This window comes from Anguilla anguilla, chromosome 8 (genome assembly GCF_013347855.1).
Source record: "Anguilla anguilla isolate fAngAng1 chromosome 8, fAngAng1.pri, whole genome shotgun sequence".
In the NCBI taxonomy this organism is placed as follows: Eukaryota; Metazoa; Chordata; class Actinopteri; order Anguilliformes; family Anguillidae; genus Anguilla; species Anguilla anguilla.
In genome coordinates this window covers 47554580-47570219 of record NC_049208.1, presented here as the reverse complement: position 1 = coordinate 47570219, position 15640 = coordinate 47554580, and the positions used below count along the sequence as shown (strand labels likewise).

At 45.9% G+C, this 15640-nt stretch overlaps 2 protein-coding genes across 6 annotated transcripts in view; both read left to right on the top strand.

Annotated features, from left to right (window-relative positions):
• ubap2l (ubiquitin associated protein 2-like) overlaps positions 1-4577 on the top strand; it is a 34681-nt gene extending 30104 nt beyond the window's left edge. For all 5 annotated transcript variants that reach the window (XM_035429523.1, XM_035429524.1, XM_035429520.1 and 2 more), the window contains 3 exons: positions 1469-1536; positions 2169-2363; positions 2857-4577. In XM_035429523.1, coding sequence (XP_035285414.1) covers positions 1469-1536; positions 2169-2363; positions 2857-2952 — 359 coding nt within the window. In that variant the 3' untranslated portion in view covers positions 2953-4577. The remainder of the gene's footprint in view (positions 1-1468; positions 1537-2168; positions 2364-2856) is intronic.
• A 4006-nt stretch (positions 4578-8583) lies between these two features.
• On the top strand, positions 8584-15481 carry hax1 (HCLS1 associated protein X-1). The gene is made up of 7 exons (XM_035427806.1): positions 8584-8744; positions 9556-9809; positions 10094-10269; positions 11616-11700; positions 12239-12360; positions 13158-13272; positions 14545-15481. Exons 1-7 carry the CDS (start codon positions 8674-8676, stop codon positions 14622-14624), a joined length of 903 nt encoding a protein of 300 aa, XP_035283697.1. The 5' UTR covers positions 8584-8673; the 3' UTR covers positions 14625-15481.
• Positions 15482-15640: the final 159 nt, after the last annotated feature.

The window sequence follows — 15640 nt, the reverse complement described above, 5'->3', positions numbered from 1 at the left end:
GTGTCCCTTTAATACCACACACCCCCATCGCTGCCTCTCCTGTGTGGTCCTGCTGCGTTTGGGTTTCCCTTTAATACCACACACCCCCATCGCAGCCTCTCCTGTGCGGTCCAGCTGCGTTTGGGTGTCCCTTTAATACCACACACCCCCATCGCTGCCTCTCCTGTGCGGTCCAGCTGCGTTTGGGTGTCCCTTTTACCCCACACACACACACACACCCATCGCTGCCTCTCCTGTGCGGTGTGGTTGACCAGGGCTATTCGCTGACTACTCCCCTGGCCTTTGTGCCACCTTACAACCATCTTTCCATCTTCATCTTTCAGACCTGGCATGTCTCTCCCTCCTCTCCTGTTTCTAGACCTCCTCATTCTAGTCTTTCTTTCCTTGCATTAAAAAATATATATATAATATATTTTTTTTTACTTTGTTTTATCCGGTTCTTACTTTGTTGTGGATTATTCCGTCTTCGCGAGTCAGCGTCTATTTTATATTTTTCTTATTTTGTTGCAGTGGGGCTCCCTCTAGTGGATGTGGGTGTTCATTGTTAAAGATCCTTACTAAATAAAAGGGCAAACAGACTGGCTGCCATGTTGTTTTTAGAACTCTGTTCAAGTGAGGGTTCTTCAACACCCTCACGTGTACCGGTGCTCCTGGTGGATTCCTGAGAGCGCCATTGTCTTTCTCAGAATTCTTTTGTGGGGACGAATGCTCTGCCAAGTGGTGCTGAGTTGGACATGGGCATTAGGGTGTGACTGGGGGAGAAGTCCTTGTGCATGTTAGACGGGGAAAGTAGTTCAACTCTACGTTTTCCCCTTATTCACACCGACCCATCTGTAGAGCCTGATGATTTTTGTGTCAGCAGCCGTACCTCCATGCACTCTGCTCCTGCTGAATGGCTGAAGCTAAGCAGGTGTGTGCTTGGTTAGTACTTGGATGGGAGACCACCAGGGAATACTGAGTTGCTGCTGGAAGTGGTGTTGGTGGGCTAGCAGGGGGCTAATCTTCCCTCTAGTCAAATAAAAACCCCAATGCCCCAGTGCAGTGACGGGGACACTGTGCTGTAGGAGATGCTGTCTTTCGGATGAGACGTTAAACCATGGTCCTGAATCACTGTGGTCATTAAAGATCCCATGACACTATTTGCAAAGAGTAGGGGGTTCCCCGGTGTCCTGGCTAAAATCCCAGATCTGGGTCTCGCAAGAACTTGTCACCTAATCATCCCCTGATTTAATTGGCTAAAAAAATGTTCTCTCCCTCCAGTGGAGCTGCTCAGTGGCCAACAATAGAGGATTGTGGTTGTACTGGGCAGCTCCCAGGTGTGAATGTGTATGAGTGCGAAGCAGGGCGTTGCTGCAAAAGAGCATCCGTGCTCAGAGAACCTACCCTGGATAAATAAAGGTTGGTTAAACAAAAAAATAAAATGTATTTGTTTTTTGTTTTTTTGTTTTTTTCCAAACCTCTGCTGCAGGAGTTTCTGTGACATCCAGCAACACTGGGGTTCCTGACATTTCAGGGTCTGTTTACACAAAAACGCAGGTGAGCGAGCGCGTCCGCCACAACCGCCGTGAAACATCTAAAAATAAACAAACAAACTTAAAAAATGTAAAAGCTGTCTGTTAACACGGAATTTTTACTTGAGGTCTTTTAGAAATGATCCCTAATTCCATGAGCCCATGAATGGGGTCGGCCATTTTAATTAAAGGAAAGGACAGGAGTCTTAAGGTCAATGCTGATTGGTGACTGAATTTCATTAACCCCTTTGAACAGGTTTTTTGGAACGTTTTTTCAAAACTATAAATCTGTTCTAGAAGTCCTTAGCTTTCTGCCACCAGTAGTGATTGACAGTAGTGATCAGCAATAGAACGTTCAGTTAAGAGCATTCTAGTCACACATTTGTGATCTCACACCTTAAAGGGCTAACCTGTGGATATACAGAGGGCCAAACTGAGTTGGGAAAACCCTCTCTTTTCATTGGCTGGTGTCGCTCCTGATGTCTTGACGAAAGGCTGGCCGCTTGCCTGATACCTGCTGAGATTTTTTTCTTAATTTTGTGTTCCTCTCCTCTTTCCCCGCTCCATTTCTTCTTTTCACCTCGTTCCTCTCCTCTTTTCCAATCGTTGTCATTTCCTCTCCTCCTCTGTTCCTCCTCCTCCTCCTCCTCTCTGCAGTCGTTCGATAAGCAGGGTTTCCACGCGGGGACCCCCGCCGCCTCCTTCAGCCTCCCCTCGGCCCTGGGGAGCGCGGGCCCCATCAACCCCCCCGCGGCCGCCGGCTACGCCCCCGCCCCCTTCATGCACATCCTGGCCCCCCACCAGCAGCCCCACTCCCAGATCCTGCACCACCACCTGCAGCAGGACGGCCAGGTGGGGGCTCGGACGCCGCCTCGTCTCTCACAGACCGCACGCTCGCGGCTGCGCCCGTTCGGGTGACCTCACACCGCAGCACAGCTGTGACCTCACACTGCAGCACAGCTGCGTCCGTTTGGGTGACCTCACACTGCAGCACAGCTGCGTCCGTTTGGGTGACCTCACACTGTAGCACAGCTGCGTCCGTTTGGGTGACCTCACACTGCAGCACAGCTGCGTCCGTTCGGCTAATCTCACATAGCTTCCGCACTGTTACTCACACACCAGCCCTCTTTGGTAACCGTAATGAAAGTGCACGTGCATGGGCTGCTACCGGTGCACAAATACTACTGTCACTCACTCATGTCCAGACTGGGCCAGTTGTGAAACGCTGAGGTTATACGCAGGCCTCCACCACCTGGGCCCCCTGAGTGGCAGGAGCTGGGTTTGCTGAAAGTGTTTGGTCGTGAGTGGTGATGTCACGCTGTGCTTTCCTCCTCTCTCTGCACAGAGTGGCACTGGTCAGCGCAGCCAGAACTCCTCCATCCAACAGAAGTCCCAGGTCAACAAGCCTGCTTACAACAGCTACAACTGGGGGGCAAATTAGTACCACCACCCCCCCGCCCTCTTCAAACACCCCTGGCCCGGCCCACCAACCAACCAACCTGTCCTGTGTCCCAAAACCTGGAAGAACCTCCCACTTCCCCCTCCTTACCGCCGCCTCCTTACCCCACTGTCTCCAACCCCCTGCGGACCCCACCCATCTCCAGTTCTCTCTCCGTATGTCATGCCTGCAGTACCTCGCCTGGCCACTGGTGTACTGAGAGGGTTGGCACTGTGGGCGGGGACGGTGCTGTGGGCATGGGGGCGGAGCTTGGCAGCAGGGTTAAATGGTCTAATGAATTAACTGACCAGAATGAGAGGGGGCAGCCATTTTTAAATGGGATGTGTAGAGAGTGGTCTGGGTTTATAGTCTTCTACCCCCTCTTCTCTGTTCTGTGCAACATAGGTCTGTTTTATAAAGGAATTTTTTTCTCTTTTAAAGTTTTTTTTTTTTTTTTTTTTAACTGTTGGGGGGTGAGGGAGAGGGGCATGTGCTGGCATTTACTATTTTTGTTTGCCCTCTCTCTCTCTCTCTCTCTCTCTCTCTCTCTCTTTTTCTCTCCCTCCATTTCCCTTTCTACCCCCCTCCCTGTTCTTTGGGGGGGAGGGTTGGAAAGGTCTCCCCACTTCCCCATGAAAGCAGAAAATGGAAGTTCCTTCTGTTCAGTTTTATTTTTAATTTTTTTTTCTCTCCATTACGTTACCAAATTTATTTTTAAAGAAAAAAATCTCAAATCGGCAATGCAGTTCTTGTAGTTTTGTTTTTTTACCAAATATATATATATATATGCGAGCGCACTGGCGTGGGTTCGTGTGGAGTGTGTGTCTGTATCTATGTGTGTGTGTGTGTGTGTGTGTGTGCATGTGTGCGTGTGTTTGTGTGCGCGCGCGCACGGGGGAGGGGCTATGGCTCGTTGCTGTTGGACGCGATGGGGCAGTAGTAGGCGTGGAGAGGACTTCTCACTGACTGCAGGCCCTCCTTTCCCTTGTCTTTTGCTGCAGAGAAATGCACTTTTTTCCCCCACCTTTCTTTTTCAACCTGTTGTATTTTCTGCAGGCAAAAGATTATTATTTTTATTTTTTCGTTTGTCGTTATGTCGTCATTACATCCAGTTATCAGTCTGGTTTAGGGGTCTGGCAAATGGGGGGAGTTTGGGTTCTTGACACACGCACCCCCCCCTGTTCTCCCCGTCTCGTCCCTCCCACGCCAGCGGAACAAGCTCGCTCCTTCAGACTCGGCAAAAACACGGACCGGATCGCCGCTCGCTGGACCGGAGTTATGCTGGAGAGGCTGCCCTCTCGAAAAGTCCAGGCCCCCCCCCCCCCCCCACACTCCCCACCCCCAAATCTGCACCGAATGGAACCAGTCCATGTTCCCTTCGACCCCCATGTGTATAAGTGTTGTGTTCTTTTTCTAACCCCCCCCCCTCCACTCACCCTCCCACCCCTCCACCCTTTCCCTTCTTATTATATTATTAGGAAACTTAAAAGCCGTGATTAATGATGGACAGAGTTGTACAATGGTTTTCGTTTGTCAGTGACTCTTTTCTTTTTGTACTGTGCGTTCAAAAGAATTTAAATGGATAAACTTGTCTTGTATATATATATAAAAAAAACACAAGTACTGTAGTCTGTTTTGTTTGATGGCTTTTTTCCCCCCCTCAAATTCTCACCCACAAACTTGTTCGTTTTTTTTTTTGTTTGTTTTGATTTCCTATGTTTTTTATTTTGTAAACTATATAAATATATATATATAAATATTAAGGAAATAAACAAGAAAAAGACATTTCATCATTTGGATGTGAATGTCTTTTTATTGATTCTTTATTTTTTATGTTGGACATCACATTGTCTGATTAGTCAGCAGTTTTTTTTTTTCCTCCTACGGTTGGACATTAGTTTGTGTTGGGTTTGAGGGACACTCCCACGTTGAAGGGAAAGCTTTGGAGTAGACAGCAGGGGTGTCGAACTAAAGTCCTGGGGGGGGGGCTTTTCTGGTTTATTTTCAGTCCACTGCCGTTTACTTACTTTTTGGGGGGTAAAATAAAGTCTAAATTTAGACCCTAGTTCCTGCGGTGGAAACGCACTGAGTTCCTCAAAAGGTTCCTAGTTCCGGGGTAAAGTTCCTGCGGTGGAAACGCGGCTAAGGATTCTTATCATATTAAACATTGGCCTCCTGCGTGGGGGAGGATGGTGGTGGCCACAAAAAAAGAAAACAGAACTGGGCTACAGTGGACATAAAGGGGCTGTTTGTGAAGCGTAGCCTGTGTTCCGTTAGCCTTGCCGCCAGTGTTCTATATGCTGTCCCGTCACGTCTGCCCACGCCCGGCGGCTAACCGAGGCCCTGGGGTACGTTTGTTGCCACTTTAGCAAACCTTTCACCGCTTGTCAGCGAGACCCGGTGGACTCCGGCAAATTCTACATGAGCAACAAGGTCCCGGTCAGCAATACCGTAAGCATATTGATTCCTGGTCCACTCCGACAGTGCATTTTGTTGCGTGTATCGTATCGGAGAAAGTGAAGCAGCGGGAAGATTCTGATCGTGGATGCAATCTCCCAAACGACGTCGTTAGCCAGTTATGTCATTCTGAACTTCTGGGCTGGTATAGTTATGAGTGTGTTGAGAGAGCACTGAGAGAGAGGGAGAAAAATTAGAGAGTGAAGAGAGAGACCGAAGAGAGAGAGAGCGCGCTGGATCACCCTCTGATTTGAGTTTGAGCAACAGGTGCAGGTTACGACTTCCATTCTCACGGCCCCTAATAGCTAAACCTCGACGGCCTAGAAATTGCATTGAGCCCACAATTTTTTACGTGACCTTGCTTCTCTTAGCTGTTGAGCCTTGGCTGTTGAAATCTGGGTGTGTACTGGTTTGCACTCTTGAAGGTGAGTGCTCACAGCAGTCTTGTGGGCTGGGCACCTTGAATGCATTGCAAAGCTAGCCAATTCATTTTTTTCCAATTTCTGTATCTAGTAGATATATAAGCAATACTCTGCATTTTTGGCACAAGATTTTTTTGCTTCTGAATGGCTTGCTGCAATAGGAGTGCAGCACACCCTCCACATCTAAGCTATAGTGAAGTCACTGGTGGTTTTTACATTACATTTATTTGACGGATGCATTTATCCATAGTGACGTACAAAAAGTGCATACCAAAGGTCATTGGAACAACTACAAACACAGGTACAACAACTAAGGTACAATACTCATTATGTAACAGTTCTCCCAAGCCATGAACACTTTCAGTCGAGTTCACAGAGTAAACGTAGGCTACCATCGGATGACTTTGGCACAATTAAGCATTTTGAATTTGGTTGGTATGGCTTCTGGGAATAAGCTCAGCTTCTTACCTGTGAATCACTAATACGCACCTTTCCTCAAAACTGGCTGAACCCCCTCCTGCTTGAGGAAATATGACAAAAAAGTGAGCTGAAATGCTAGTTACCATAAAAAGTAATGTGGACCACGCACTAGAATTTTAAGCGAAGATAGCTTAACCCTCCTATTATGTTCAAATTAACTAACAACTTTTATGTTTGGCGTCAATTTGACCCCAGCAGTATAAACCTGCAGAAAATAATTGTAACAAAGTGTTACCAAAGTTTCTCTCTCAGCTACTTTAGGCCTTTCTACTGACCATCATAATACCCCAGTAAATAAAACATGACTCCCCCCATCCTCCCCTTATACATCAAGTATTGATTTTATATGACTATTGCAAAATATGCAAATGACTGTACAATCTCATTCATTGACCTAAAATGGAAAACAAAGTATGTTTTGGTGTTTGCAGGGCTTTATGTTGGTATTAAGTGCTCATTAAAAAAGAAAAATAACATTTGGAAAGAAACACACTTTTTATTATCAAGCATAGTAACATTTTATGTTCGGGGTCAATTTGACCAGAGGGAAAAAATATTAAAAATGTCAAACATTTCAAATGTTTAGGTTCAGAAAACACTTTAGAACATCAATAAGTAACATATGACAGGTATTCAATAATGAAGAAACACCAATAAAAAGCAAATTAATCACCAGAATTGAGTTTTGATAAAAAATGAACATAACAGCTCAACTAGGTATCAGTTCTTAATTCAGACGAGATAGGTGCAAGTTTGTTTCGCTCCTGTCGACCCTGCCTTGTTTCCCTGTCATCAAAACGTATAATGTGGGAGAAAACATGTAATGTCTCCAGAGACATTGTAGCTGGAAAAATTGCCCTACCAGTGTCAGCATTCCAAAGGCTTGCTGTTGCTTCACCTTTTGACTTGTACACTCCTGCCAAAATAAGCAACCCAATATAGGATTGCTAGTGGGTCACATCCCGCTCTTTCCAATTGTCACTATACACATGCCTCCCCTCTAAGTTTGTCATCTCAAGAATATCCTTTTGCATTGATGGTGTTATGAAGAGTTCAAATGCAGACTTTGTCTTGTACATGACTGCTAGCATATCTGGTGGGGCCTGGAACCATTTTGATGACATTAGCAGCACTAAGTCTACCCTGTCTTTCAACTGGGGATCCGAACCATATTAGTTCTGCATTTTTGGAAGTGAACATGTCAGTTCTTGGTGGTTGAGAGATGACGGGTATTTCTTGGGGCTTGAGAGATGACAGGAAGGTTTCTTGTTGGTTGAGAGATGACGGGGGTTTCTTGGTGGTTGAGAGATGACAGGAGGATCTTTTGGTGGTTGAGAGATGACAGGACGGTTTATTGGTGGTTGAGAAACAAAAGGAGGGTCAGAATGTGGTATCTCAAAGGCTTCATTCTCATCATCAGAGGAGGATACCACATAGTCAGGGTCCTCCTCAACATTATCCTCAGTCTCAGACATATCCTCATCTAAATCACTTTCACCTTCCAAGATCTGTGACAGAACATCAGTAGGAGAAAATATATACCTCTGTCTGGTGGTCATTGTCAAAATCTTTAGTTGAGGCACAAATGCAAAGAGAAATGGTTTAGAGGGCTGGCTGTGTGTGCAGCCCTTATTATAAGTTTGCCCCCGCCCCCATGTTGCGAGAATGATCGGAGATCTCGTGGGAACTATGTTTTCTCCTCACACACATGCATGCTCTCTCTCTCTCTCTCAAACACACACACACACACACACACACACACAAATTCATGTGAAAGTGCCCTCAGCCAACACAACAAAAACAAGATCAAAATGATGGTTTTATATATCAATAGAGTTTGGGGTCAAAATGACCCCAACAACACTGATGCGTACAACATGTGTACAGGACATTTAAAATAATTTTTTCAGTTAATTTCATGTTTGCCATGTTTTCCCCATAAAGTTAGGAAAAGTCATGAAATATCTAGCTGAAGAAAATAGGGTAACCATATTTTTAGAGACAGTAAACATTGAATGGGGTCAATTTGACCCCAAACATAATAGGAGGGTTAACAGAGCTTTTTCAAGTGCAAATGGCGTGATCGCAGTTTCCATTTTTCCATATTTCTTTTTTTTTTAAGCAAATTAAATATCAGGGCATGCAAACTGCACGTGGAATAAAAGCCATGGTTGAAAATACTGTATTCACTGAGACGGTAGGTACTGGTGTTGCTGGTGCTTATTATCTAGGTTTTACGGTGTTAAATTACCGGATGTTACATCATTTTCAGAAAGTCATGACGTTTCCGTGTCACTAGTTTGCAGTTGCTTGCTAATGTGAGGGGCACTAACAGTGATAGTGTAATACTAGTATAAGGCATTAAATGAGCGTATTTGATTTGTTTCGTGGGTTTTTTGGGGTGCCTGGAGGTCAACATCGTGGAGATGGCCGAAGGTATGATTAGGACATTGACAGTATAAAAATAAGTTGAATTTTGCTAGTTTCTCAATTGTTGCGACTGTGTTTTTAGCAACTTGGCTGGTTAGCTTGTAGCTAGACTAGCAAGGACATTGTAGTAGGCTTGCTTCTGTCAAGTAGAAAACACGTTGACAGCTAGCTCAAGAACTGGCTTTCTGAATACTCTGTAGCTACCACTGGTGTGATAACTGATTAACCACCGACGTTTAGATAAGTTAGCTAACGTTATTTCTTTCGTGTTATTGTATTCTGGAAAGTTCTTTGGATAATGGACCCACAGTCGGCAGTATCTACGTTAGGGAATGTTGACAAGCGACGAATTTGCAGGTTTAGATTATGTTATCTTATTCTAATTGGCTAATCTTACATGGAACAGGCGGTGAGAATGCATGTTTTTTCTAGAAATTGGCTGACACCCTAGTTAGTCCCCTATAGAGAGCTAGTGGACCATTTGAGTGTTTTGACAGTAGCAACTTAATGTCACCACTGCACTGTATCAGTTTAATGAGGCACATAAAATGTTGCAGATGGCTATGGATAATTGCTCTCGATATTTTCGTTCTGCGAATAGTACACATGTTGTGAATAGATTTGGATTTAACTTCGTGGAGTTACCGCACTGGATCAGGAGAATTGAATCCGTTATATTTAAGTATTAAGGGTGAAAAATGTTCAAAAATGCATGACAATGATTGTAAAGTTAATTGGGACGATTGCAATTCGTACGAACAATCTGAGTTGCACAAAATGTATCAAGACTGCTGACTGGTTTGAGCTATACACGCAGGGATCCTTTCTTTGACACCATGACTCATGACGATGACGATGACGATGATGAGGACGGCCAAGATTTCTTCTTCGGCGGCTACGATCAAGACCACCAGGACCCGTTTGACGAGGCTATGCGTTTCGGGTTTAGCTTCGGCCCGAGCGGACTACGGGTGCAGGAGCCGCAGTTCTTCGGCGATGTCTTCAGGGAGATGGAGGAACTATTCGGCCGACTAGGCCAGTGGGAACAACAGCCAAATTTTGGAAAATTCGGTAAACGGGTGTTCACTGATGCAATGTTTAACTTTTATACGTTTTCTCATCTGTGTTCTGTTGTATGCTAGTATACCGCAGTTTGATACAAGGTTTCACATAGCTTTGGAAATTACACAGCTACCTTTGAGTAACTTCATTTAATTTGGAGTACATTTTTTTTCTTATGACCCCTGACCCACGTGAACCCCCACCCCCCACCCCCTACACACACTCACACCTTAGTAGTCCTGCCCATGGTTTAGGGAACCCTGCACTAACTCCTCTCTCCTCCCTCACTGCAGGGGTCCCCAGTATCGAGGCTCCGCCTGCTCAGGACGGCCCTGAGGGGGGCGGGGCAGGAGCCAGTGGGCAGTCCCTCAGGGACTTCATGCTGAAATCCCCGGACAGCCCCCCTCGTCGCCCCTCAGAGGCCCCGCCCTCCAGCTCCCCGTTCCCTCATTGGAGCCCCTTCCCTAAGGTTTGGGAACACCACACCTGTCCCAAGCTCACGCACAGACACACACACACACACACACATGCACGTACCCACATGCACATGCAAGCAGGCACTCACAAACACATGCACACACATATACCCCAGCATCTTCCAGTCACGCACACATACACACACACACACACACGCTGTCCAGCATCTTCCAGTCACATGCTGGCAACCACTTGGTAACCCACCAGCTAATGAATTGTGTTATGAAGTTGTGTTATGAGCACACCGAGGAGCTTTTCTTCAAATGTCGACAAGTTTTTCTCTTCCCTCCGTGCCTTTTTCCTAACATTTTCCTCTTTCTCCCCCCCTCTTTCTTTCTCTCGAATTCATTCATTCATTTCAGTTTCAATTCAAATGCTTTATTGGCATTGCATATTTCAAAATGCATATTTCCCAAGCGTAGTGATGACAGCAATCAATTGTAGTAACTACAAAAAGAACAGCCATTTATGAACTACTACGTATTATTATTCAGTGGTGTTTATTTTTGTTTCCAATATACAGTGTTCCTCTATTGTTAATGTTTACTCACTATTCCTCTAGATGGCAGACTTAGACATATTGAGCTGAGTGAGGCTAATTTGTTGGCATGAAATACATACAGTAAATATTGCCAAAGCATTACATAAAAATAAATAAAAAAATAAAAAAACACACACAAATACAGGAATTCCAAATAGAAGGGGAAAAGAGAGAAAAAAGCAATGGACTATTTATACTAGGATTTAGTTAACTGTAATTATATTTACAAGTTGAACAGGTAGCACATTGTACCTTTTACCTGGGTAGTTTCTCACTGTCCCTCAGGTTGTGATAGGCTGAAACGCATTCTGCTGCGAGTGGGGCTGTTGACCCTTCTCCCAGAACTATTTTCAGCTTTTCTGTGTTTGTCAGCGAAGGAAATGATTTTATAATTTTAGAAAATTTGTTGAAATATGTTTTCCTTATTTCAGAGTATTTTTCACAGGCTAGGAGGAAGTGCATCTCTGTCTCCACCTCTCATGTCTTACAGTGACCACACAAACGTTCCTCTTTGGGCAACCATGACTTTTTATGGAAACCTTTTTCAATTGTTAAGGTGTGGTCACTGAGCCTGTACCTGGTCAGGACTAATCTCTCTCTCTCTCTCTCTCTTCCCCCCCCCCCTTCTTTCTTTGTCTCTCTCCCTCCCCCCTCTCTCTGTCTCTCCTCCCTCCCTCTTTGTTTGTCTCTCTCCCTCCCCCTCTCTGTCTCCCCCCTCCCTCTCTCTCTCTATCCCTCTCCCCCCCCCCTCCCCGTTCCCCCTTCCCGTCCTCGTTTCCTTCCTGTCTGTGACGCAGTTCGGTGACATTTGGAGAGGAGGCGCGAGGAGAGGAGGAGGAGGAGGAGGAGGAGGGGAGGAGGACGCGCCGAGGGAGGACCGAGGTAGGAGGCCGGCGGGAGGCTCCGTCCTTGCTTTTTGTCCCGTGTCACGTTAAAAAAAAAACTGTTATTCCTGTTTGCTTTCACCTCAGCTGTAACCTGCTTAACCCATTCTGTTTGCTGTGATAGATCCCTTGTAGCATTTCTGCCACATTCCATTCTGCTGCTACTTTGCACCAGGCTGGCCAGTGGAGGATGGGCTCCCCCCTCCATAGCTGGGTTCCTCTACAGATTTATTCCCATTGGGGAGTTTTTTCTCGCTGCCGTTTGAGGGTTTTCTCCCCACTGGGAGTTTTTACCTTATATACCTGCTATTAAGATGTTCCGGCCTGGTGTTTGCTCTGTTTGCTCTTTTTTCTGTCTCTTGCCTTGCTACTCTGTAAGGCCTCTTTGTGACAATTCTGTGTAAAAAGTGCTATACAAATTGAATTGAATTGAATTGAATTGAATTGAATTGAATTGAATTGAATTGAATTGAATTGAATTGAATTGAATTGAATTGAATTGAATTGAATTGAATTGAAAAATTGAACTCCTCCAGATCTGGACTCGCGGGTCTCCTCCGAAGGTCTGGACCAGATTCTGACCCCCGAACCGGCCCGGCCCAAGACCAGGTCCTTCTTCCAGTCGGTCACGGTCACCAAAGTGGTCAAACCAGACGGGGTGGGTAACGTGGGATCTCCGTCCTCGTTTCGTCAGGGTTTCAATTCGATGCCCAGTAACTTATTTTGTGCCTGTGTTTCTATTTTTTTAAAACCGTTTGTTTGAACCTTTTTGTGGTGACTTGGCTGCATATGTCTTTGTGGCATTGCACGATGAGCAGTTGCTTGGCAACAGTTCCTAAGTGTCCATTAGAATGTTGCAACTTAGTTACTGTGGAGTTCTTTTGTTTGCACGGAAAAAAAACCCCCCTCTGAGACAGGTGCTCCCAAATGGCTTTTTGTTGTGAAAACGGAATCACGTGATTTGCACAAACCTGACGTGTGGGTTGCAGAACCTTGATTAAACGTTCACCTTTTTTTTTTCCCATGCAAGTTTTGTGCAAATTGAAAATGTTGACCTGATATTTCCAGTTACCCTCCACTTTTCTAACTTTAAAAAAAATGCAAGTATCTGTTAAGTGGTTTTAATTTGTGTACTCAGTGTTCATTTCCCGTAGACATGCAATAAATCCAGGAAAAGACCCACAGCGTGAATTAAATGTGGCCTGTTAGGCCGTCTCTCCAGTTTCCTTCTCTTTCTTCTCTTCCTCTTTGTCTTTATTCTCTCGCTGTGTTCTCCTCACCCTTTTGCTTTCTGAGTCATCTACCTCTTATTTCTGCTGCCCTGCCTCATTATGTCTCTCTCTCCCTCCCTTTCTCTCTCACACACCCTCACTCCCCCCCCCCCCCTCCCTGTCCCTCTCTCTGCCCCCCTCCCCCCCGCCCCCCTCTCTCTCTCTCTCTCTCTCTCTCTCTCAGACAGTGGAGGAGAGGAGGACGGTGAGAGACGGGCAGGGTAATGAGGAGACCACAGTCACGCGCTCGGGCCCTGTGGACGGGGGGCCACAGGATCTACTGGGACCTTCAGGACCCAGTCAGTACTGCACCCCCCCCTCAACCCATACTGCAGCTAACACACATCGCACACACACATACACACACACACACACACACGCACACTCACACACACACACACACACACACACACACGCATACACACACATACACACACTCGCACACACACACACACTCTCACACACACACACACACACATACACGCATACACACACACATCTGCACACACACACGCACACACACACACATACACACACAGACACAGTCGCACACACTCACACACACACACATACACACACACATACACACACACATACACACATCGCACACACACACACACACACACACTCGCACACACACACACACTCGCACACTCACACACACACACACACACACACGCATACACACACACATACACGCATACACACACACATCTGCACACACATACACACACCCTCACACACACAAACATACACACACATGCACACAACCACAAACACACAACTACACACACACAGACTCGCGTACGCACACACACACACAACCACAACCAAACACACACACACACACAAAACCACAAACACACATCTCCACACACACACATGCATGCACATTACCCACGTTACAGCAGGGATGTCAGACTCCAATTTTGGCGGATCACAACGTCAACTTTTTTTTTTGTTGATGCATTTCAGTACCAAATTGGTTAAGACATCGATTGGCTAAATAGTCTTTGCACCTTGTATTCAAAGCCTATGTTTGGCATCGCGCTCCTTCTGGAACTTAATGTCTTGTAAAAGCAGTAGTTTCAGCCACTGGAGATGTTACCAGAAGCAGGTTAGCATAGCCTCCGCTGCTGACTCACACAGTGACCTTGCAGTGGCTGAATCGGCCCTGAATTGAAACTGCTAGTTCTGACCGTGCTTTAGCCTGTCCTTAGTCCTTAGTAACTGACAAGACGAGTTTGTCCCTGCTCGGTTTTACCCATTAATTGTTCATTTATTTACTGCCTCTCGCCCAATGCACGCTAGGATAGGCTCCAGCCCCCCCCCCCCCCCCCGTGACCCTGAACAGGAGAAGTGGGTATAGATAATGGATGGATGCATGGATTATTAATCTATATTTGTTTCCTTGCCCTCTCCATAGTATTCTTTGTCACAAGATTGAAATTTATGTGAAGTGGAAGTAAAAATTTTACTCTTTTTCTTGCGTGAGAGCGTCTTCAAAGTTTGCTACCGTGGCTGCAAGTTTAACTTTTAAAAAAAAATTTTTTTATTTTGTTTTCCTCCAGGTCTCTCCTCCCCCTCCGCTGACCAGCGGGACGAAGGCTCCGTCTTCGCCAGGTACTTTGGAGGATTTACGGGGCGATAAGGGTCTGGGAAGAAAGGAGGAGTCTGTCAGAGAGCGAGCTCCGCTCTCTCATTGCTCCTTTAATTACATTGGCTGCCTTGCCGTTGCCATGGCCAACTCTTGGAGTTCCTGTCGGGGGGGGGGGGGGGGGGGGGGGGGGAGAGAACTGCAACCCTGACAACGCAGACTGGTGTGGTTTTAACTCTTGAGGGCGTCGGCTTTTCCAAGGTCATCCAGCCGGGAGGAGCTTGAGAGTCCCACCGTGCTGCGGGCTCCTGCTCGCCTCTGCCGGACGCGCTGGAGAGACGGAGCGCGTTCGTCTTCGGTGTGGAAATTAGTTTCGTCGGAAATGTAACCAAGTCGAATGAGCTGAAATTGAGGAAAAGTGTGAATGGGCTTCGTTATTTAGAATGTTTTCCCCTCCTAACGTCGGCCAGCTCGCTCTGAGTGCGAGTTTAGCGCTGTTCTTCTGCAGAGCTCTTCAGTTCATCTCCTCTTCCTCTCCGCTCACTGATCTGTGAAATGAAGCTGTGCGAATGGGGTGAATTTTTACCATGTAACCCTTTGAAGAGTAGGTCATTTAGAAAAAAAAAAAAAATTCTAAGCCATTGTTCTAGAACGCCATTGACTTCAGTTACCAGTAGTGATTGTTACGTCAGCATTAGAATGTTCAGTTGAGAACATTCTGATCACATGTTTGTGATCTCACACCTTAAAGGGTTAAACTGGACTTGACAGAAAACATTGATACTGACAGGATGTGTTTGTGTTTCTCAAAAAAGTAATACAGCTTTGACAAAGAAATGAAACGTATATGCATATTTTATTTTTGTAAACTGTAATTTATGAATTATGGGAATAAATATTGGGGTATGCAATGGTGTGTGTTTTTACTCTCCGAAATCCAACTACCTTTTAAAACGCTCCCTACTCGTGCGACTGTGGCCAGCTACATGTCTCCCAACAGGACGTCCCACCAGAGGCATGGTAAGAAATCAGCTTGAGACCGTGGAGCACCTGCTTGGGGAAGAGGGGCA